This window comes from Poecilia reticulata, chromosome 23, assembly GCF_904066995.2.
Source record: "Poecilia reticulata chromosome 23, P_reticulata-male-v2, whole genome shotgun sequence".
Classification (NCBI taxonomy): domain Eukaryota; kingdom Metazoa; phylum Chordata; class Actinopteri; order Cyprinodontiformes; family Poeciliidae; genus Poecilia; species Poecilia reticulata.
Window position 1 is genome coordinate 12,330,036 of NC_088852.1, and position 24,883 is coordinate 12,354,918.

The window sequence follows — 24,883 nt, forward strand, 5'->3', positions numbered from 1 at the left end:
CTTGACCCATAAATAACATTTTATTTCAAGGTATCAGAGTAAAGTGGACTGTGTTCTTGCACATATCTGGAAGAATAGAAAATAGAAAAACATTTCTTTAAACATATTTCAGGAAAAAAAAAAACACCATAAATATTCATGAACAAAATTAGAAATTTCAATAAAAAACCATGCCATCTGATGCAAGCGACATAGATGTTTCTCCAAAACAGACAAGCTGCCTAAAAAGAAAGGAAGTTAAAAATATTTTGAAATAAGCGACGTGTCGGATCAAACTCTAATTTCAGAAACATGCACAGAAATGACATTCAGGTACAAGTCTTTTGTGAAATTGTTTAGATTTGTTTCTTTACAAATTACTGAAATTGTTACAAATGGGGTTTTTTTGTGGCACATTTTTGAGTAAAATAATTTATCTTTAAACATTCAGAGACTGACATGTTTTAGAAAATGCTGTCCTCTTAGACGCCTGTTGGGTAAAATTTGTTTGCTTTATGAACTTTTTCTTTTAACAGTAGTAAGAGCGGTATTAGATATTTAACTGGTTTTCACTTTTTTTTAGGTTAAATGCAAGTACCTCGAGAATCATGTTGTAAACCTCGGTGGCTCAGAGTTGTCCACACGTCTGACTCGTCTGCTTTAAACGCTCCACAGACAGCGAGACGTTGGTGGGAGACCTCTCTGTGACCTCTCCACCCCCCATCAACCTGCCCACAGCAGAGAAAGTGAATTATTGATATTAGGAGGTGGGGCCTGTTGGTTGGCTGCAACCAGCGCCCACACTGTGAAAATCACCTAAGCTGACGTGGGTGTACAACTAACCATATGTAGAGCTGGTGGAGTGAGGAACACATGGTAATAACAGGACGAGGCTCACAGATTTCATCAGTGTTGGAAAGCTTATCGGTGTCGTAGTTACACGCTGAGAACCTGCATTTATTATTTTTATATTCCTGATCAAATGAACATCTGCTTTCTGAAAGCAATCGATATTTTTTGTTCAATAAATACTTTTTTTTAAGTAATGCAACTAATTTTATTTGGTGACATTACTTAACCAAGTTTGTCTTTTTTTTTTTTTTTTTGTTAAGTAAATCTGCAGCTTCATATTTTATAGTCACGAGCCTTTATTAATGAATGTTTTTTCTGGAAAATATTAGATCTTCCTTTATGGTTTTTGTCGTCAGAAAATTCAGCCAAGATGCTGCTGCATTTTCAATGACTCAAACTTATGCAGTTCTGCTCATTCACAAGTGGCAACCCTCTTAAAGTGCAACTCTTGCATTTCTACGATAACATTCTCCTACCTTGTTCTGTGTTCTTCTGGTCAGTACTTGCTTCTGCTTCTGTTTTATTCTTCTCATCAAGAAAGGAATCCTCAATAAATGAATATTCTTATTTTCGTAAACTCTTTTCTTAGCTTTCCCAACTTGAGAAAATAAACATATCACTGTGGTTAGTCGGAAGTTACAACCAGTACACAAATGTTTTGCTCAAAAGTTCAAAATTTGAACATTTCTCATTGTTTTCGGTCAAAATTGTTTAATTTCGGTGTTGGTGTGACTTAACCTCTACCTGAAATATATTTGTTGACTACATGCATCATATCTCCAGTATGACTGCCTGCATTCTTGTCCGAAAACTTCGCATTAAAAAGCCGAGTTGCCATGGTGACGCTACCAGGATATGATCACGTGTAATATTATTGAGCTATATTTGTTTTGGGCTAGCTCTAAAATGCTAGCTCTGAAATATTTACTGAGCAAACTGTACTCACATAATCGCTGTTTAATTTCGCTGACATGTTTTATCTACCGCTGTTTCACCATCTATCACCAATAAAACGGCGCCGTTTCAATTTCTTCAGCCGTAACTCCGTCACTGGCCAAAAACTCACGATAGGATACGTAGATGCGTAGAATTCAATGATGCGTTCACTTACACTAGGAAATCTCATAATTACTCTGCAAAGGTCTAGACCAGTGTTTCTCAACCTTTTTCGGGCCAGCGCCCCCCTAGCCCTTATCCCGGTCCCTCACCGCCCCCCACCAAAAAATTTGTAGGCTACTTTGCACTGACAATTATTTTATTATTAATGTTACTATCATTATTGTAGATGTTTTGAATCGGCGCACCGATTATGTTTTCCCGTACACTTCAGCGCGCCTTACGCTCCTTCACCTCGCGCACATAACGGGGTAAATGTAGCGAGTTTTGCACTAAACGTATCGGCGTCTGGAGGAAAGGGGTTGGGGGAAGGGGAGCGTATGTTTCTACGCTCCTTCGTGGGGGGCGCCGATTTATGTTTTCGCATCCACCTGAATAATGTGTAGTTGCGCCCCTACCCATGGCACTTCAACAATATTATTTTACCTTTTATCTGGAAATAGTGTTTGTTTATTCTTGCCATAAAGTCCTCTGTATTATTGATCGAAAGGTCTTGCCATACCAGTTTATTCCTCCGTATTTACTTTAGTTTCTTAGTTTATTCTTGCATTTTGTTCTTCATTCATTTCCATTTAGTTTCATTTGATTAGTATTATCCTCTCTTGGTTTATTGCTCTGTCCACTTTAGTTTCTTTCCTGTTGCTAAATCATTTTCATTTATTGACCATTAGTAATCTCATCACCTGCTGCGCCGCTTAATCGTCATGTGTTTCACATCATGTGTTGATTTTTCACTGTTCAGCGTCGGATTCTCTGTTTTTATGCCATAATTCACATCTAGTTAGTCGCTCCGTTTTGCCCGCTTCTCATGTTTCAGAATTTTGCGCAATGTGCGCGGCGTTTTTTTTTTTTTTTTTAACTCCCAGGTGCAGGGCGGTCGGGAAACATATCGATGGGGAAAAGGCAGACTGACATAAACCTTTTAAAACAACGGAAACAATCTCGGTGTTATGATTATTGAAATTTAAAAGTGCTGTGGTACCGTTGTTCCATCAAACCCGTTTCACGTCGGACCACTTACAGCACCGGTGTTAACGCTACAAAATGAACGCTTTCTATCGAGGTATATCACCCATGGAGGGATTTTTTTATTTAAATGGGTTCATTTTTCAGAGGGATACAAAGTGAGGGCATTGTGATTTTAGTAATTACATGTTTATAAGAGCGATTTTCTGTTGTCCTTCCATGGTAGCGGGCAGCTTTCAAACGGAAATAAAACACTTTTAATATAAATTGCTGCTTTGACATGATCACAGAACTGCCAAAACATATGTAGCCTACATAAATACCAGACAAAGTGAATCACAGCAGCGTCATCAGCCGGTGTAAAGCTGAACTGATGCGGAGCGGAGCTGCGCCATGAAGCTACAAACACTGAATAGAAGAAGAGCTGCCATCGATACGGCAAGCATGATTTAATGTTACACAATACAGTTTTATCAAGTTGTTCAAAGTCTAAACTGGCATTGTTGTGCATTTAAGGTGTAAAGTTTACCTTCGACCAAACGCCCCCCAAAGGCATCCCAGCGCCCCCCTTTTGTAAAAATGTCCGCCAGCGCCCCCTGCCGTCCTCTCAACGCCCCCTGGGGGGCGGTACCGCCCACGTTGAGAACCGCTAGTCTAGACGGCTAATAAATCTGTTAAAGTCCGTACTTGTTTTCCTAGAAAGTTATTAAATGTATCTCGCAAAGTAACCATTACTATTTTTTAAAAGTAATTAATTAAAACACGTTCGTGCATCGAACTGGTTCTGAACTGGAAGTTGACTTTTAAGCAGACCATCAACTAGCTGGAGGGTCCATCAATTTTCCTATTAACGTCCTTGTCACTGCTGAAGAAAGATTCCCAAAGGATGATGCCGCCTCCACCGTGTTTAAATCTGGGAATTACAGATAAAATTTTGTAAACCACCTTGTTGCCACAATTGCATTAAAAGTTAAAAAGTAAACAAATAAGGTACTACACCATTTCTCTATCAGAAAGTACACAAAAGTAATAAGATGAGAAATACTTTTGCAAGATCCTAAACATATCATGACAACAGCTCCTTGATCTTAAATAAGTGCCAACAGTACCGAATTTTAAGCGACAGATTCATCTCATGGCTGGAGCCTGAGACCACCCAGAGGGAAAATAATTGATTAAAAAGCAGTCAAGAGTTTAACAGTTTGCATCTTTAGGAAAACAAAGAAATGCTTCAAATAAATAAATAAAACCCTTCAAATTCTGTCCCCCCCCTCACTACATGCCAGACAGTTTCACACCGTCGATTCAGACTGGAGTCATGCGTCAGCTCTGGAGATGTCAGAGATGGCACCGTCTGACCGCTGCTGGCTCAGATGAGCTCACTGAGGCAACAGCACACATGGATCCCCTCTACCCCGACAAACAAATACAACCTAACCCTCCGTTAAGCGACATCAAGGCAAATCAACCACACAACACATTCCACTTTTTACAGTTTTATTCATTAATATTACAGATTATTGCTCATCTTCTAACATGATCACTTCAGATTTTTTATTTTTTTATTTTTTTGTTTTCAACAACTTAAAGCATGACTGAGAATTTAGCCAGTTTGTACTGTATGAGGATTTACATCAATAAATACAGGAGACTTCTTTACACCTTCCTATACACCTACATTTTTTGTCAGATCTGTATATAGTTTGTATATACATAAACAATGCTGGTGTCTTCCCTCGTCTAGTTAACCGTATATTAAAACAGTTCTCCTCCCTAAACCCGCAGGTCAGGATCCTGAGGCAGCTGTTAAAAAGTAACTACGGCCTGCGAGACAGAAATAAAAACATAAAAGATATGGACAAACACACACCCACACGCGCGCGCACACATCATTCATAAGCACATATTCACAGAATTAAAGGGGGGCGGGGGGATAGGCCTTAAGACAATGGGTCACACAATCCTGTGTGGAGATTCAACAGCACAAGGAGACAAGGACGCACAGACACCGACTGCGACACAGAATGGAGGAGTTTTGCTTTAAGGTGGCATCACAGATTTTTATATTACACACTTCTTTTGGGCCACTATTCAACTCTTTTTTTTTATATCAACGAGATTAATTGTAGACAGGTGAAAAATTATTTAAAAAAAAAAAAAAAATCTCGTTCAAACGCAGAATTGGAAAAACAAGCTTGAAATGCGCATCACAGTATGAAATGCTTTCTGATCGGGATAAACATCGGCTGATTGTGGTTCTATACAAAGTATTGACACCCCGGGTAAAGACGCAAACAAAAAGCCTAAGGTCAGCCGTGCTGACCTCACGGCGTTTGCATATCGTACAGCATGTTGAGTGCAAGTTGTGGTAACGGCAACACCCTTTGGTGCAGAAGTCGTTACTGAAGGAGGGACGTTGAAAGTTAGGCGTTTTCAATGTGAGTGGGGTGTAAAGAGTTCCTGAAAAGGAGATGCATCTAAATTTATTCAGGTTGAGAGCAAGAGAGACTTAAAGTGGATAACGGGAAGGCTAAACCAAATATGGTACCATTTCTGTTTTATCCTTTCAAACAGTCAATTTCTGCCATTATAGTGGATTTGTGAAACTTTAGACTAAAGGTAAGGGAATACATTCTTTAATGCATATGGAGACAAAATTATTCATTTTAATTCACTGATTTAACTCCAAAAATATGCATTTAAAAACTTTAAGAATGTAGTACTTTTTGAAGCTACTTTGCATTAACTCGCACAGTGTGACATCGCATCTGCTTCCAACTCACTAAATGCCCTGATGTTCACTTGAGATGCAGACAAACTGGCTGTTGATTAGAAACCAACAAATTTTCAGAACGACTGGATTCAACTTTGGTGGTCAGAAACTCAAAAATCCAATCATTAACCTGACCAACAAACGCAACATGCTATTATTGCAAGTTGACAACAGTCTTCGGTGTTGAAGTTGTTACAGAAAGAAGATTAGTTTCAGTGCAAGTGTTTCAAATGAAGTTGGGAGATGCAAAAAAAAACGCAAGAAGCTCCTTAGAAAGAAAGATGTCTGCTCTTAATTTAGGCTGCAAAAGAGTACGAATTACAGAAGATAACAGGAAGTACGAATGCATTTCTAGCTTTCAATCTGTTCGTCATGGAAGAAGATGTGGAAATGTTCACAGGAAACTGGAAATGGTCATCTGTGCTTTATCATTGTTATACAGCAGCGGAACAGGAAGTCGTAAACACTGATCAAGGGACAATTAAAAAAAATGAAAGATTAATTTAAGGCTTTAGGTTGTAGCTTTACTTGGGGTGTCAAAAAATCTGGAGGGGAAGCATGATAGATTTTTTAAAATATATAGTATAGCGACACTGGTTTGGGTTTACATCTGGTTAAGCTTTGAAGATTGTGCAGATGAGATGTTAATAGCGATTGCATCTTATTATACAATTATAAAAGAAAATAATTCTTCAATAGTGGATGGAAAGTCATCGCAAAATCTGATCTCCAAACATGAAGATGAATGTGCTTCTGTGATTAGGATAAAAACAATCATCGGTCAGAAAGTTGGCGAGTAATTGACACATTTCAGTACCCTTAACCTGTTGATGTTGTTGTATGGCAAGTACAAAAAAAAAAAATTAAAAATTAAAATTAAAAAGAAGCACCATACTTTTGATGGAGTACCTGCAACAAACTGCTTCATGCTATGTAAATACTCTGTCACAGTATTCAGAATGAGGGTTTGAGTACATTTATTACAGATGATTAGAACATTTAGTTGCTTCTCTGTGCGACACGACGATTCGGTCAAAAATGAAATATTAGATGGAAAGATAGAAAAATCTTAAATTCTATATAAATATCTAAATATACAGTATACCTTTGTAATGATTAGACAATCTGCCATGCTTCTACTACAGTATTCCTGTTAAAGAAAAGGAAGAAGAAGAAACAAAAGAAAATGATTAAATACTTGTGACTTCAACACTGGTGTGTTTTGAGCAGCTGGAGACCAAAAGCAGCCAATGAGATGGTTTCACTGTGGGTTTCAAGAGACGGGTGAGGAGAGCAAGTCGACATCCAGTCATGTTTAAAAAAACAAAACAAAAAAAAAGGAAAAAAAAAGCATTAAAATACAAGATATGATTGGACCCCTGAGGCCCTCGCACAAGATCTGCAACCCGCCCTATTTTTGTTTTGTTTTGTTGAAAATCAAAAGGTAGAAAACAAGAGGAAAAAAAAAAACTGAAAAAAAGGGAAGAATTGTCCATGACTAAATCTTCAGCTGCACACCTATTAAAAAAAATAATAAAGAAAACAATCAAATTTTGCTTACAGAGTGTGTTTCATCTTTTTAAGGAGATAAAGAATCAAAACTCTGGCGCTGTGGAGGGAGGAAAGAGGACTAACGAACAACTTGACGCATCTAAAGAGAGATGGCGGAGAAAATAAAAGGACTTGTTCGACGAGGAGCGAGAGGTGAGAATGGTTCCAGAGATGAGTGATTTTTTATTTTATTTTATTAATACGATTATTACTGTGGGCGTGTGGGAATAAAAAAAAGCAGGAAACAGGAAAAGTTAGGGCCTCTCCTTTGCTCCAGATGTAAAGCAGGTGTTTTGACTATGCCGTCTATCATTCTATCACCCCCCGTTCTCCTCTTCTCCCTCTGTGAGTCCGTGCAATTCATGGAGAACTGATATTTCCTCATTCAACTCAATGGTTTAATACCTGGAGGGGAAAAAACAACAACAAAAGAACACAATAGAAAGTTCAAATCAGAAAGTGAACAGAAGGAAGCAAGTTTAGTAACTTCTGTCCGGCTAAAAACCACAAACTTTCATGCATTTCATACAATAAAAGTTGCAACTGATGTGGAGTGGAAGCGGCCATTTTGGAGCAGTTTACCTATAGTAGTTTGGCTTAAAGGGCCCGTTCTTGTTCAAGCCCAGGTACTTGGCCTGCTCATCAGTCAACTCTGTGAGATGCGCGTCAAACGTCGGGAGATGTAGGCTGGCCACATACTCATCTGGACAGCAGGAAAAAAAAAAAGGGAGCAAACATCTTAGCATTTTTCAGGATCTCTGACCTGAAAAATTATAATTTCAAAAAGGAAAACAAGGAAATCCAGGTTAACTACTGTCTTCTTTTTCTCATACAAGCCCTTTTTCATTCACTGACAGCGCGACCTATATCTGCCTTTCTTTACCAGGCTTCACTCTCAGCAATGCATGCATGCATGATCCGTCTTTAATATCAAACTGAAGACATTTTTACCCATTTTCTTGGGCAGCAGATAAACATCCTGCTTGTACCGTCCCTCGGGGGCGTTGTAGAGCTCTATCAGGGCCAGAGCCTGCAGGGAAACAAATCACATAAACATTTTTGAGCAGACTTCTCAATTCGTCACAGAAAAAGAGAGCTGTAAATGTAGAAAAAAACAGAGAGAGAAAGAAAATCAGTTAAAACAACAAATGTACCTGGGTTGTGGCAGTGATGGAGAGCACAAACGTGGGCACAGTGGAGCAGCTGAGGTTCAGGAGACGGCCCTGGAGAGAAAATTAAACACACACACACACACACACACACACACACACACACACACACACACACACACACACACACACACACACACACACACACACACACACACACACACACACACACACACAAAAAAACACCCCGTTAGAAACACACTTCTGCTAGCTTGGTGTTGCTCAAGCTTTTACCAAGACCAAACAGAGTAAAAACCTAATTTTTACATATCAGGGTTTCCTCTACATGTAACTGATTACAGTGCACTGCTGAGGCAAAATAAAAACTGCCACATCTTCAGAACGAAGATGTTTAAACATTTGCTAAAACAATTAAAGCACACGGGATGTTTCCCTACAAATACAGACGATACATGGTCTGTATTTGTACACTTAAACAAACCATAATCAGAGTTTAAAACGAAATTAAACATCATGGAACATTAAAACTTAATCTACTTCGAAAAGGCGACACTGCTGGCGCAACTACTGTGCGCTGCGCTGCTCTCAGCAGTGAAGTAGAGGGAAAGAAAGCACAATTGAAAGCCACCAAAAGGAGGTTAAGTTTCATGCATTTTTAGTTCAAGTCTGTGAAAAACAACCCTAACGTTAAAGTATTTTGTGTTTGAACAACAGTAAAGAAGCTAGTTAATATAGTTTGGCTTCCATGCATACCTAGCTTAGTGTCGGATAATTTTTCCCCCCACTTTGATTCATTTCTGGTTGTATTTTCAGTTAAATAATATATTCAAATATTTTCAGAAGAGGGGATGTCGGATGGAGATGCTCAATGTTTTTTATTGTGGCACAGATCCCTCAACTTCTCAGGAATGCAGAAAACGGTGTTCTCTACCGTGACACTTCCTAACGTTCCTTGAGTGATATTGGTGACTGAAACGAATTAGTCAAGTACACAGGTTGAAGTGGAGAATTTTTTTTTTTTTTTTTTAAGGTTTTAGAGGAACGCCTGCAAATCATAATAGAAATATGAAACAAAACAAGCTTTTAATTCCAGGTTCACTGATGTGGTTCCAACCTGCTTCAGATCAAACGGGTTCAGAATCGTCGGCTCCAAGGAGCTGGCAGCTCGGCCGGCCCTGCCGTGCTGCTCTCATTCTGTCATGCCTCGTGATTCACTCACAAATACACCACTTCTTATCCAGGCGACACGTGCCCTGATGCATATTTTACGCTAACTTCAGACATCTGGATGCAACCAGATCTGTTTTCTGCATCTTTAACCGTTCTTTGACCAACATGAATCAGCTAAATCTGCAATGCAGTCCACAACAAAAAGTCAGACCGACAGGATTTGTTTGGATGTTTTTAGGCAGAGAGTAAAGCACCTCTGCCAGCAGGACTATCCTCTTGGCATCCGGCCAGATGATGTGGTCCACCTGTGAGCGAACCCTCTCCCAGGTTAGTTCAGGAGTCCGCAGGCTGGCCTGCAGAACAAAAACAATTTAAGGTCATTTTAGCCTCTACATGTGGAAGATGATCTTTTCCCCAGCTATTATGATGGATCAAATAATTGAGAACACTTTGCCCTTGTGCTCCTACTTGACTTAAAAGGCCAAAAACTAAAACACATTTCCAAATTTCTTACAAAATCCTGCAACATAAACGGTAAGAGAAGCAGGCATTGTTAAAGGCTTCCGATGTCGTCATCAGGAGTTGCAAACTCACCACATCGATCTCGGTGTTGGAGTGCCCCATGTTGCAGACAATGCAGCCGTTCTTCATGCGGTCCAGGTGCTCTCTCACCACAACGTTCTTATTACCTAGTGAAGAAGAGGTGAACGAGTGATTCAATCTGAGAAAAGGTGCAGGAAAAGAGCACACTTTAAGAAAAAAAAAAAAAAAATAAAAAAATATATATATATATATATATATATATATATATATATATATGTATATATCATATGAGGTCTGGATAATACAACCAAGTCTGCCTCTGTCATTTACAATTTAATTACCTATCTTAGAAAGTGGGCAAAGTTAATTAGATCTGGAAATAGAATTCAGTTAGAGTTGGCTCAACATGTTGAAAGGATATGAAGGTTTAAAGAATTTTCTTTTCGCATTAAAACTATGAGAAAATATTCTTTGTGAAATATTTTAACAGTTACCCATTACTTATAAAACCTACAGATACAAAGTAACGGGGTCAAAGTTCAAATGGCGGTTTATTGAGCCTACAAACATTTCTAAATTATTTACATCCCTCGAACTTTATTTCTATCCTTCACAACTAAAAACTAAAAATGTATTTTCGTGGGATTTAGAGTGATTGGGTGGGGATTTGAAGCTGGTCATGTTGATGCAGGATGGACTGGACTAAACGCTGGAAACCATAAAGAAGAAAAACTTCTTACAGGCTCAAAAAGTATGAACATGTTGGAACAGAGCAGTCACAGCGCAAAAATAAATCAAATTGAAAATCTGTAAAGAAAAAGAAAAAAAGACTTAAATTCTACATCTAATCTGATAAAGACTAATTAAGCAAAGAAGAATGGCCAAAACCTTCAAAGGTGGTAGAGGTATATCATTTTCCCTTTTACTTTATGATTATACACTTCTTTTTGTTGGTGTGCTATATGGAAATGGACCTAAATACATTGAATCATATGAAAATGCTCAAAGGAAACAAAACTTTCTCAATGTGCTCTATATTCGCCAAACCACCCCCCCAAAAAACACACACAAAAAAAAACACAATTGGATTTTTACACTAATCTTCCACACAGCTGGATTGTCAACGTCGCTATATTCACCTAAAGGTGAAGATCTCATTCAGGGGGAAAAAAAAGCAAAGGTATGTTTTTTCTTAGTTTAGTATTTTAGTTTTTTTTTTTTTTAAGGCTGCCTTGTCCATGTGCAACTCGCTACGATTGCAGATCCTCCGCTTCAACCCTGACAGGCGATATTTGGTAATGAACTGGCCACCAGTAATTCTCTGCTCTAATCCAAAGGTCAGCGTCGGCTCCCTCGCCCTCGAGGTTCAGAGCTTTATTAGCGACCACTGCAAATGATTTCGCTGACTCAGTGACCCGTCTAGTCACCTTGAACAAGACGCAACAAAAACTGTGAACTTCTGCACCCTGACTAGATTAGCAGAACGTCAACATCAGCGGCTGCCAACCTGTGCAGGTGATGACGATGTCCACTTGTCTGATGACTTCGTTGAGTTTCACCAGCCTGAAGCCATCCATGCTAAAAAAAACAACAAAAAACCAGCTGATTAATCACTAATGATTAATCAGTAATCATAATTAATCGTTAATTACTTAATAATCAGGATTAATCAATTAACTGACATAACTGCCAACTAATTTAGGAATGGATTAATAGTTCCTCCAATTATGTCCATTTGCTGAAAGAACATACTCAGAGCAGTAACTAAACCAAAACTGTACAAGAAATATACAAGTTATGCATTTGAGCTAAAAACCTGTCTTTGAATAAAGTCTACCCAGAATTTAAATGGCACAGTTTTAGCTCCATCTGGTTCAAATACTGTAAGACAATTAAGCACTTCTTACTATGTAATCATTAATCAGTTAATCAAAAAATAATAATATTCAACAGATCAGCCCGACACTGATAAGTTGAGTAAAGAGAGCTGAGCTTTTCACATGTTGATGTTAGAAGCATTTTTATTTTAGGTGCAGATGCATCTTTTGCCATCTCCCTTTAGGCAATACAATATTTATTTTCTCATTTTAAAAAGGAGTTGAAATATTTGTTTGCATTTTTCTAATATTGTATAAAAGACAAAGACGTTAAACAAAAAATGTGCAGAAAGTGCCAAATTTTTAAATCTGATTAATCGATTAATCACTAGAATAATCCGATTACTCAAATAATTGTTAGCTGCAGTAATAGTGAAAAGTGACTTTCCTGCAATATAAATGAGCCAAAATAAAGAAAAACTAAAGCTTACCAGGCCTGCAAGGCGCAGATGGGGTCGATCTCTGTGACGTAGACGATGGAGCCCATGGCTTTGAGGGCAGCGCAGCAACCTTTTCCAACCTGACGGAGGTGAAAATAGAAGAATTGGTCATTTACAGTTAACAGGGGTGCATGCAGTGTGTTACAGAGAAACGCCAGGCAGAAATGCACACAGCATTCCCAAATAGCAGGGCTAGAGCTGTGATCGGTGCAGTCGCAGTCTACTGTGATGTAATAATAACACAGACACTGACACCTCAGAAAATGATACAAAGAACTAATCCAAGGATTTTTAACAAGTATTGGGTGGGTACGTTTGATTACTGCAGATTTTCTCTCATTCTCACAGGCTGTGAATTTTTAATAGAGTTGAGGTCTGGGTTAGTCCAGAAGTTTCTGTACCTTACAGTTTCTGGCAGACTGGAGTTGCTTGGTTGTTCTCAATTTCCTTTCAATCAGAACCAACAGTTCGAGTCAGATGGTTAAAAGTTGGACACAATTAGGCGTTCCAACATTTCTATAAACCCAAACACTCATCAAAATGTGTTTCAGGTATGGCTAATTTAGTTTGAACCACCTTCCCAAAGCTCTGACTGCCACCTGTTGAACATTTCAGGACCATTCTTAAAGATGAGGTTTGCTGGCAATTTAAATGAACTTTTTCCTCAAAAAGTGCTCAAACATCCTGCTGTTATTGGTGACAGAAAGCAAAGTGACACTGTGCCAAACATTAGCAGAGTTGGACCTATATTTCCATACCTGTGTAGATCAGAGAAAATCCAAACTTTTTCACCAAATACTTATTTCAATTTTTAGCGTGAGTTTTCTCATTTTTAGCAGAACACCAGCAGGAGCACATGTGACTTAAATAAAACCATTAGCCTTACCTCTCCGTATCCACACACCACCACCTGTTTGCCTCCAAACATCACGTCAGTGGTCCTCTTCAAGCTGGAGACACAGATACACGTTTCAGTGCTGCTGCTTCTCTACTTTTGGAAGCAATTTGTAAGGAAAGAAAACATGTTTTATACCCATCTAAGATGGATTCTCTGCAGCAGTAAAGGTTGTCAAACTTTTGCTTGGTAACGGAGTCGTTGACGTTCATGGCTGGAACACACAGCTTCCCCGCCTTGGACAGTTGGTACAACCTGAACACACACATAATTTCTTACTAGATCTTTTTGATGGCACAACTAAAAATAGAACCCAAACATAAACAGATTCAAATGTATTTTCTATTTTAAATCGTTTGTATCAAACTGAGTGCAGATAAAAATGTGTACCACTTTCCACCACTAGATGGCAATGTTGCCAAACTTGACTGTGGATGCAAATATGGCCTTATTCTGTTACTGTGCAGGTTTTTACAAATATTTTAATCTTAAAAGATACAGAGAATCAGTTTCATCATCTTTCAACTAAAACATGTCTGTAATATTTAGCAAAAAGAAAAAGAATCATGCAAAAAGAAGAGGACATATGGACGCTGCTTATCCCACCTGTGGACGCCAGTAACGCTCTCCTCTACGATGCCCTTGATCTTCTTGAACATGTTGGGGTACTTTTTATAAATCCAGTGCGTCAGGTCTCCGCCGTCATCCAGGATCTGAGGAGAAAAATGGAGTTAAAATAAAGATTAGGATGAAAAATATGAAAAGATGTTAAGAATAAATTAAAAGAAAGGAAAGAAAATGGTGCTTCTGTCACATATGTGACAGACCAACACATGGTAACACATGATTATGTGGGGTAAAAAAAAATTATAAAGGCCATTGTGTTTGGTTGGAGATGGTCTGATATGATTAGGTCTGCAACTAATAATTATTTTAGTAATCGATTACTCTAATGATAAATTGGATAAAATTGAAATAAATTTGGCAAATTCAACAGATTTTTCATACGACTACTTACGCCATTTTCTACAGTAAAATAAATACATTAAAGAGGTGTAAACAAATAATTAAATTCCTATTTAATTATGAAAATAAACATTTTATTGCGTTGCACATGCGTCAAAAACTACGTAAAAAAAAAAAAGAAGAAAAAGACGGTTGTTACCATGTTGGGTTGCCAGCCTTCCACGTTGACGCAGCGGTCGATGCACCACCAGAAGTCGTCCTCTGACTCACCCTTCCAGGCGAACACACTGAAACCTGCGGAGTGGAAGGAAGCGAAGAATGCAGAGTTGACAAAAACGTGACAAGAAAGAAGAGACAGTAAGATTTTAGACTGAAGGCTTTCAAACTGTTCCCACCTCCTTCTGCCAGAGCTGCAGCCACTTCGTTCTGGGTGGAGTAGATGTTGCAGGCTGCCCACCTGCACTGAGCGCCCAGAGCTGCCAGAGTCTCCATCAGCACCTGAGAAAGAGAAATAAACAAAGCTGCAGAGTTTGGCTTTTTTTTGCCAAACTGAAGACATCAACACGTTGCCATTTATTTTTGTCGTGTCACTCACGGCGGTCTGCGCGGTGATGTGCGTGCAGCCCACCACCTTGGCACCGGCGAGGGGTTTCTCCCCCTGAGCTCGCTTCCTCAGCGCCATCAGTGCTGGCATCTCTGGCGGAAAGGGAAACACACACAAAGCGGAAGCTGGAATTAGCTGGAAGGTAAAAGGAATTCCCAGCTTTAATCTCATTAGCTGAGCTCTAATCCATCCAGTTGTCCAGATGAAGGAGCTGCAGATGCTAAACGATGCTATCTGCGTGTTTAGCCCTGCGCTGCTTCGCGTCCATGTGATCAAACTCCTTCCGAGTGTGTTGGTTCTACCTTGCTCTGCGATCTCGATCTCTCTGCGCCCGAAGTCGGCCTGCTTGATGTTTTTGATGCAGAAATCTCCGTTGCCTTTGGAGTTCTTCTGCTGTTTGTCCCGGGGTGAGGTCTCATCGTCGGAGCTGTCGGTGTACGACGCCGCTGCAAGCGATCGCACGTGAAAACGTCAGTGAAGGGAAAGGACACAAAGTGCTTATTTTCAGCAACCTAAACCCGGCTCTGCAAAAAGGTTTCGCAGCACTGGCCTTTTTCCTTAATACCCTGTAATTCAAACTTGACCAGGCCAAGCTTTCTGGATCACCCAGTAGAAGTGACAATAAATCTGTCTGGCATAGCTTCTCCCGTTACCGGGCAACAACAGAGAGACGGCGCGTCTGCCAGGCGTCACGCTGCGGCTGCAAACTTTCACTCTGTGCCGTTTGTGCAGGATCATAATTACACCAAGTGTTACTCTGTTGGCTTTTATGTTTTAAAGTATAGAGACATTTACTGTGATTCAATAGTGTGTCAGACAAAATGACAAAACAATCACCTTTTGCCCATTAGATCTACAGAAAATGATAGCCTAATAAATCTCATTTATTGCCAATGTCACAACTTTTTGAAAAAGAGAATTTATAATTTTAGATAAATACCCACTATAGGAAATTTGTTGTCATTTTTAAAGAACCGACATTTTGCTTATATTTTTACAATTTAAAATCAAGATAAATATAACATTTAACAAAAAGAGGATGGATTTTTTTTCCTCTGTGGGATGAGAAATTATACTTAAAATTAATAGATTCCAACCTAACAACAAGAAAAACAGATACAAGAACATATTGCTGGTACTTTTGTGAAAATCTGATTATTTTGGGGGGGAAAAAGAAAACAACAAATGCAGAATTTTAACAGTTTTTCAATCTAAATTTCAACAATATTGGCTGGTTCTTTTTTAATTCTACGCCAAAGTTATTAAGAGTCACTCTTAAGGCTGCAAGAGCCACAGGCTGGAGGAAACCTGCTTTCAAGTAAAGTTTGTGTATAAAAATGGTCTAATCAAATTTAGATTAAATTTAATTGAGAATCTGTGGGTTGAAAATGGATGTTCAGAGGCCCTTCATGCAGCCTGAGAGAGTATTGCAATAAAAAACTGACAATAATAAAAAAAAGTCCTTATGTGTAAAATAGATATAACCTCAAAATAATCTGAAGCTCTAATTGCAGCAAAAAATGGTTTTATATCGACTCAAGGGGAGGAATACACAGATTCTTATCTCTGCAAATCTTTTTAACCTGTGCATCATCACCCTACCACTGCAAATAAAATCCCAATTCTTGTCGCTCTAACATGACAAACTGTCTCACTAAAAGCGCAGAGAGGCAAAGACTGTTTTTAAAGCGCCTCTGATCCTGGGGCGTCCATCACTTCCCCTCCTCTAAGTGTGACTCAGCGTCCAAATGTCCATTTGGCAAAGCGGAGCACCACGGTGCAGATTAATTCATTACGTTAATGGCTTCATTGGAGGCTCTGACTCCTGACACGCAGCGGAGTATCAAAAAAGCACAAGTCCGAGCAGATTACGCAGGAAAGCATTTAAATGTTTACGAAAACGGCCATGATGGGGAGAGGTCAAAAGGTTAAGAGCAGTGAGCATTACGAATGAAAACAGGGTTCTGGTGTCAGCCATTTCTCAGACTTTGTGACCTCTCCGCTCCGTCATTGTTCTAGGAAATCGGGTAAATTAGTGTTTTTGTAAAGTGTGTCGTCTGACTCCAAGTACCTGTAAGAATAAGTTTTTCCCAGAAAGGTCAGACTGAGCTACAAGCTTGAACAAATTTGTGAAGGAAAAGGTCAGAGTAATTGTTCACAAAGGTGCTGTTCCCATTAGTTACAAACTACAGAAAGTAGGTTGAGCAGTTAATATTGAAACAGTTGTTTGTGCATCAATTTTCTAAGTCATTTCCTCTTTCACTAATTAACATTTCAACAGATAATCAATCTAAAGCTCAACTCTGTAGCCTCTTCCTGCTACAGCATAAGATACAGGATTGTATCATTTACTTATTTTTGGTTTCCCATTCCAATAAATTCCTGCGGGCGCTCTGGAGACCACCGGCAGCTGATCTGCTAACACAGAGCCCACAGTTTCATGAGAACTACAGGGTTAGACTGTGAGAGTGAGGACAGAGATGGTTGATGAGGAGAACAGGGGGTGGGGGAGAAGGTTAGTCAACCATTCATACAGGTGGAATCAGCAGGAAAAGTGTTGTAAAGTCAGGGATGTCCGATAAGCGGCGGGTTGCGGTGACTGAGTGTCTGCCAGGCTGTTTGTTTACCTGAGCTGTAGCTGTCTGTGGAGGACTGGGAGATGGAGCGGGACAGAGAGCGCCGGCCGATCTTAGACGGGCGCTTGTTGAACTCCTGTTTCTGGTCTGCAAACTGGATCTGAGGAGAAGACAAAGAACAGGGATTCAGAACCAAAACGACGCTTGAGGCGCATGTAAAGCTCAAGTGCTGACATACGTTAGAGATCCAAAACCTCAAAATCTTGAAATCAGAAAACATCTTTTGGTGAATTATGTGTAATGAGCAAGGTTTTAGAGTTCACAACACAACAGATCGCTCTAGTGGAATCTGTTGACCACAGGTGTTGTTTGTGTGCATAAACTTTTCTCAGGTGTAAAAAAAAAAAAAAAAGATGTTAAGCAGTGTTTTAACTTCTAATCCAGTCACCACGTGTGTAGCTTTAGCTTTAAGTGATTTTTGTGCTGGGAGAAAACTAATTGTAGATGAACTCCCTCAAAACAAATGACACCAAAAAGGTTTTGAAAGTTACTTTAGTTGCAGCTAAACTAAATAAAAGACATTGGTTACGTGTAGAAAAGTGAGATTTGCACTAATTTTCTTGGTTTTAAAATAAATCGGACTGCTTCGAAAGGCGGAATTTGGGAACTTCTAATCTACGTCTTATGATACTGTTCATTCAAAAGTTTTGTCTTGGTTGGCAACTAGTTTATAGTGTTTTTTTTCCCTCTCACATATATTTTATTGAATACTATTTTGATTGCACTACTGTGAGCTACAAGCTTGAACAAATTTGTGAAGGAAAAGTTATAAAACTCTTGACTTTTTTTTTTTTAAATCAATAAAAATCAGCTTTTAAAATAAAAAGTTACAAAATCAAAACAATAACATTCAACCAAAGATGACAGAATGGCAGCACTGTCGGCGTGCGTACAGAGGGCCTAACTTTGAGTTTTCTCTCTCTTTCAACGATAAGGCAAACAATAACTTTTTTTATCAAATCAAACAAGGCCACACAAGGTAGCGCAGTCATACGAGCTCTTTGAAATGAGGCCACGCTCCGCAGCCAGATCACTAAACTGAGCGTGATCCTATCACTTTCTTTCCACTCTTACATCGGAGCTGATAGCCAGACGCATCATAATTCATCTGCTGATAGTCGTTCAGAGAACAAATGGCTAACCTATTAGGCAATAAATCCTGCAACAAGGACTAAACATCCGAGTGGATGAGAATTAAATGTCAGAGACTAAAAAAATAAAACCATTGCTGAATGCCAAACAGAATTTAGAGCATTATTGGGTTTTTTTTGTGTTTTTTTTTACAAAGGGCAGAGGTTTTTGCCAATTCTACAAATGACGAAAATTGCAAGAAGCTTTGCAGAGTTGATAAATAGCTGCAGCGTGCGTCATACTTCCTCCCCTCATTCTCAGTCAGTTCATCTTTGAAAAAAGACCGTCCTTGAAGACAGGTTTATGAAACACAGCGGAGCTAAATAACTCCAACTACTCGATTGTTTTGAGTCCCGTCGCTACAATGCAGACCACAGACCAGACACGTCTATTGCGCGACGCTACGGTTTGCAGAGAACAAGCTCGTGCACACACTTAAATGCACGTACGGAAAACAAAACTTTTGATCCCGAAATTGTCCGAACCCAATTTGGGCCATTTAACAAAAATCCCCCCATCCACCCACAAAGAGCCAGCTGAATGTTGGCGACTGCTCGCCATTAGCTGATGAGAGTCCTTTCAGCTGCTCTGACAAACCACTGACTCTCTTCTCATCCGGATGCTAACATAACAGCATCAGGTTCCAACAAGACTCTGTAGTCCTGGCTAATACGGCCATTATTCTCTCCTTACCCTTTTCACACAGGGCTCAGTGCTCTCCTCCTCCTCTTCTTCAGACCGGTCACATGTGTGGGTGTGCTTCTGATTCATACCCAACTTCAAATCTTTAAAGGTCAGCTTCTTTTATATTTTTTTTAAAAGAAGGTCAAATCTCCTTTCCCACATTATTCTTCCGGGTAAATTTTTTTTTTTAAAGACTGGAGTCCCTTGGAAAGTTGATGACACCTAAAGTTTTACAAATTCAACATCATCATAATCAGATCAAGATATCTTTAAAATTGCGTTTTATCTGAGGTTGATTTTATCTCCGGATCAAAGAGAAGATGTATTACTGCACTAAGAAGATTAGAAGGAATTTTATTGATGCATCAGGAGCTGCAGGAGTTTCTGAGACGCTGCTCTACATCGCTTCTATCGCAGTTCGGTTTCACTGACCCCCCCCCCAAACGGGCCACAGCTGGCTTTTGATCAACTCAGGTTTATTAGACGGATGATGTCTGGCAAGAGCTTTGCACTAAGGACTGAAGGTTGTTTTACGAGCTCGTGGGGAGTATATCAAGTGCTCACATGCTATTTTTCTTTTTCTTTTTTTTTTTGGGACAAGATTACCACAGATTAGATTAGGATTTAGAACAAGGGGTACTGCCAGAGAGAACAGCACACTGGCTTTTCTGGGACTGACCAAACTAACCCTTTCTCTGCCCAGTTCCACTGTGTAGATGTTTGACATCTGCACTGATAAATCCTGAGAGAACTACTTTAAGGTGGAGATAAAAATAATAAAAAAAATTCCCAAGATACCCATGTGTTTCATGTGTGCATTTATGACCAATGGAGAAAATAATGCACCTGTTTGATGGGAATTTCAAGTGATTTTCATTTCAATTTCTCCCCCACCTGTTTGTCCTTACTTTACAAGATGGACGCTGTCCATTAATGAGGCTGTTGGCATGGAAATTGTGCATGTTAATGCAATATTAGGACCCACGGGACACACCGGTGTGTCCAGGACAACAGACATATGGCTTGCTGTGAGGTCTGGGTGACATTATGGCTCAGGGAGGATGATTAGGCCTCCGTTTGGTCCTGCTACTTTTATCTAGCAGTTTGTGGTAAAAAAAAAAAAAAAAAAAAAAAAAAAAAAGTGGACAGAAGTTACTGTAGTACAGTAACCAATTGTGAAACTAGCAACAAATGCTACATAAGTTTCTGATTATTTCTGGGTTTGTTTTTTCTTTAAGTCAAAGGACATAATGTTAATATCAATTGGGTCAGTTCATTCCAGGAAAGCTTGGCTTTCAAGATATTTTTAATTCGCGGCTGCAGGAGAAATTTAAAAATAACCCGCAATTGTGTTTTGAGCTGAAACAAAAGGTTGACGTCCGAGCACGACCGCAATAAATCTATATCCTTTTAACTCTAAATGGATGCCTTAAAGCACCCAAAGAATGGTCAATTACTCACTTAAACATCCAGGGGCTTCATGTCCCATCTGCTTATTTAAACGCCACGACATTATGTAAGGATGCTCTAAAAGCCACTAGAAATACTAGAAAATCCCTGCTTGGGTGGAAACGCTTTAGGACAGAATCCAGCAGAGCTGGTTGGACACATTCAGACCAGCTGAGCAGCAAAAAGACCCGCAGCACAAAGCAAGCATCCCATCTTGGCAGTGTAAAAAAAAAAAAAAAAATCTGAAACCCCCAGTGGGGGAAAGGGAAACGAAAACAAACAGACACAGATGCAGCTACGATGTGATATGATGCTGCAAGGTGTTTCCCGTGACCCAGTATTGGCAGAGGCAGGGTGGACTAATTCAGGAAATTGCTCTTTCAAAAAAAAAAACACAACCAAAACGTTTTACTTGGTTTCCCTCTGTGGTGTCGGTGTCTACCTCCAGAGACTGAACATGCTGCTCCGACATGCTCTGGTATTTATCAATGAAGCTCAAATAAACGGTTTTAGATGACTTAGAAATGTTTTTTTTCTCTTAAAATAAACAGAGAAAATTGAGAAGATCTAAAAGGAAACAGTAACAAGAGGGGCAGCAGTCAGTGTTGGACCACTGAATTTGAATTGATATTCAAAAGATTAAACTCTGATTCTGGATAAAGTCAAAAGGTTTCAGAACGACTAGGAATGAGAAAATCAAATTTGTTTACTATTAAATGATACTTTATGCCAATATTCGTTGTCTGTACAATGTAAAAACAGCAGAGCCTGAACAGTGGTTTTAATTACAGACAGGCTCATATTCAGTTATTGATAGTGCATCCCCAAGAGGGTTGAACAAGGAAGGAAAAAATTAAATCAGGTACTCAACAGTTCAGGTTAAAACTTGGCATTAAACACAGGAGTTGTGCAAACAATGGACATCGTTCACACTCACACTAAGGCTGACAAGTTGTTAAAGCTTTATTCATTTTCTGTAATTTGATAGCAATTGTAGAGAAAACCCTGATAATGAAAACCTTTCAAAATTAGCTTAATGTGCCGTGTAACATCAAAACACAGACATTTTTTTTTTACATTAAAAAGAACCAAGTTGGAAAATATAACTGCTTCCTGGTTTGATCATCCCAAAAAAATTCTATTTTCTTACTTTCCTAAAGTATATTAAATTACTACAGGATAATTCAAACAAGAAAAGGAAGTTCTGCTTGTAAAATGATCCACAGTCATCTGCGTGAGACTGTGTGTTCAGCTGCAACAATCAGGGACAAGCAGACTTTTATAATAAAAAGGAATGAAAAACAAGTGCAAATGTCTTCACAGCTGTGATTCCTGCTGGTTTTCTGTGCAAATATCTTCCATCTAGCTTTCCCCCCTCCCTACAATCAAAATTTGGCTTGTGAAATGGCACATTTTTAAACCACTGTGGCATGCACCAGCAGGATGAAAGTTGATGTGGTAAATTACTAAACAAGTAACCAATAGTGAGTTAGTTGATGCCACTCACCTTGCTTAGCAGGTCATAAAACACTGAGCAGCTAAAGTTTTCCTACATCCCCAGAATGCTGAGCGGATCAGTGAAATTATATGTTCTTTCAGATGTATTATCGATTGATATTGATCAAGAGTCTATCGTGTTAAAGTCCTAACAGCAAAAAAAGTTCAGAATCACATTCGTAGTTCACCATTAAAGGACAACAACACTAATGATAACCACTCCATCTGCTTTAAAGACTCTTGTTTATAGACCAGCACAAAAAGCTCCACAGAGGATTAGGAACATGGTCACTCAACTTCTCATATATTCCAAGCGAAGAGCCATCCCATGAAGGACGACCTGAATGTTTGTGCCACAGATACAAGGCCCCCCAACAGGCGATAAAATTGAGTCCAGTTGAGATGACAAGCCCATGCATTTTAAAGCATTCCTGTGTATGAGTAAAGCCCCACAAACCAAATAAAGGAGAACATGAAAAGAGTGGCCAGAAGGAGGGGGAGAGAGAATTGTAATTTTCCACCTCTGTTTAAAATCTTCAGTCACTTACACAACATGTATGCCTCTCAGCCACATTAAAAAAAAAGAAAAAAAAAAAAGGCGCTCTGTGTTTAATCTAGTTTCCTAACACAGAATCAGTGGACAAACAAGCCGAGAGAACCGTGGCTATAAGAGTACATGTTGTACTGGGTCACACGTCTCTGTCGATAATTGCTTGCTTGTTTTAGTCCTAGTTGACAAGAGCAACATCAAGTGCTTGCACCCCATCATTTGTTGAAAAAAAAAAAAAAAAACTACACAGTCAGTCTAAACAGATCCAGATCCAGAGCCAGCTGGGCCACCAGCAAGCAGAAACAAGATTGTGCAAGAAGATGCTGGACGACAAGATACAGGTGCTATAGATGGTCGAACGAGAAAATCAGTTCATATGGACAAAGCAACAGCTAACCACTCTTCTTTGACAAACTAGGAAGCTGACAAAAGCTCCGTTTCAGTGCAGTGCAATTACATGAGATTAGCCGACAAAGTTAAAAGTAGACCAGACAGGCTGAGTGGAAGGATGAGTGCTCCAGAATCAAAATGCCAATGGACTCTTAATAGCTCTGTGTTTGGATGGCGTTAGCCAAAAAGCCTGGAAATGGAGTGATAGCAGTTAAAAGCCTAACGCCACAGACAAAAATCACAAAGTATCCAGAAAGCTAAATCCTAAAAGAGCTTCTGTCAGACTGTCTCTAATCTGAGACTGAGACTTTAAATGGGGAGTGAAGCCAACGGAAGGCAGGTCAGAAAGTGAGACAGATCATCATAATCAATATCACACTGTAAAAAGACGAACATCATGGCCAAACTGTGTGCATGAAACTGGGTATTGATCTAATTTAAAGAACTTAGGGTTAGGGGCCTGTTGCAATAATATCTCCAATACAATGTTCCCACAACATTATGATACATTTCTATACTCAAGAGTTTCCTATACATTTATGGGTGGGCATATTGGACAGAAAGATGGTGTGATGGATATTTGACAGATGGATGGAAGGGTAGATAGATGCGTGGCTAATATATGGATGGATGGGTAGCTAATCAACAAATGATGGCTGTATGGATAGAAGGATTATATGGATAAAAGAAGAGTGAATAATGGACAATAGGATGAATGGATGGATGATTACATAGAGGAACACCCTTCCACATAGAGGAAGTGGAAGGGTGGATCAATGGACAAATGGATGAATAAATGGAAAGAACTTTTAGGGAATGGGAAAAGAGATGTCATAAAACAACTATGTCACCATCTGCTCCTTATCCCGTTTGTCCAAATATGAGAAAAACCAAACTCCCTCACACACTGAAGTGAAGTTACAAAAAAGCTGCACCCGTGACACCGGCCACCATTGGAAATGGTACCACTCACTTCAATTTACCTAATTATTCACTTTACATTTAGTCCCTACCAACTGGTTTAGCTTAATTATCTTGATATTTTCCTAATTATTTTTGCTCAGTTTCTCAATCCAAGTCACGTAGTATACAAATTACTCCTGGTGCGCAAATAAATCTCAGTAATGCGCCACCTTTTTCTAAAAACATACTAGCCAGTGGCAGCAAGGTGCTCAACAGACCCACTGACGTAAAAGCGTATTTTCGGGACATCTTGTTACCTGCGCACTCGGCCTTGGTAACAAGACCTTTAGTTGCTCCAATCTTTTAGGCCTGCAGGAGGGTTTCACAAGACAAAACAGCAGACGTCTTGTTCTTTAGCTCTCTGCCACAGTGCTCTGTGGAGGACTTATTCAGGCTTTCTTTTTATGTTGGTCACGTCAGCCTCTCCCTCCCTCTACTTGAACTAAAAGTAGCGAGCAGACAGCTAATTTTGACTGTGTTTTTTACAACCTCTCGGATGCCACATCCAACACTGGTTAGGTCGTTTCAAGTTTTTCCAAATGCTATTTCTGGTTTACCATTTTTGTGTTTGTGAAACAAAAATAATAATACATCATCAGAGACAGTATTGAGAGACAGAGTTTGTATTGTTTTAAATCTGATTCCGTTTCAAAAAACAAGGGTTTCCTTAATTGGAATCTTCTATAATGCATTTTAATTTAAAACCTTGCCCACTGGTCGG

General features: G+C 39.3%; 1 protein-coding gene and 1 long non-coding RNA gene across 4 annotated transcripts in view; both read right to left on the reverse strand.

Moving 5' to 3' along the window:
• Position 1: 1 nt before the first annotated feature.
• LOC145550237 (uncharacterized) lies at positions 2-3,090 on the reverse strand. 2 transcript variants are annotated; one of them, XR_014086156.1, is made up of 5 exons: positions 1,778-3,090; positions 1,576-1,676; positions 1,308-1,429; positions 578-707; positions 2-221 (listed from the first exon to the last, which is right to left on the reverse strand). It is a non-coding gene; the product is annotated as an uncharacterized LOC145550237 (long non-coding RNA). The 2 variants fall into 2 exon arrangements; XR_014086157.1 differs by lacking the exon at positions 578-707 and having other exon boundaries at positions 1,778-3,084.
• A 1,303-nt stretch (positions 3,091-4,393) lies between these two features.
• Positions 4,394-24,883, reverse strand: part of ahcyl2b (adenosylhomocysteinase like 2b) — a 34,704-nt gene continuing 14,214 nt past the window's right edge. The window contains exons 2-17 of one of the 2 annotated variants that reach the window (XM_008401090.3): positions 17,490-17,598; positions 15,165-15,308; positions 14,854-14,954; positions 14,654-14,756; positions 14,458-14,552; positions 13,899-14,005; positions 13,431-13,547; positions 13,284-13,347; positions 12,389-12,477; positions 11,588-11,658; positions 10,132-10,226; positions 9,792-9,890; positions 8,392-8,460; positions 8,189-8,267; positions 7,820-7,940; positions 4,394-7,642 (exon numbers count right to left, since the gene is read on the reverse strand). In XM_008401090.3, coding sequence (XP_008399312.1) covers positions 7,636-7,642; positions 7,820-7,940; positions 8,189-8,267; positions 8,392-8,460; positions 9,792-9,890; positions 10,132-10,226; positions 11,588-11,658; positions 12,389-12,477; positions 13,284-13,347; positions 13,431-13,547; positions 13,899-14,005; positions 14,458-14,552; positions 14,654-14,756; positions 14,854-14,954; positions 15,165-15,308; positions 17,490-17,598 — 1,470 coding nt within the window. In that variant the 3' untranslated portion in view covers positions 4,394-7,635. Of the gene's footprint in view, positions 7,643-7,815; positions 7,941-8,188; positions 8,268-8,391; positions 8,461-9,791; positions 9,891-10,131; positions 10,227-11,587; positions 11,659-12,388; positions 12,478-13,283; positions 13,348-13,430; positions 13,548-13,898; positions 14,006-14,457; positions 14,553-14,653; positions 14,757-14,853; positions 14,955-15,164; positions 15,309-17,489; positions 17,599-24,883 lie in introns of those variants that run through there. The other variant, XM_008401091.3, reaches the window with a different exon arrangement.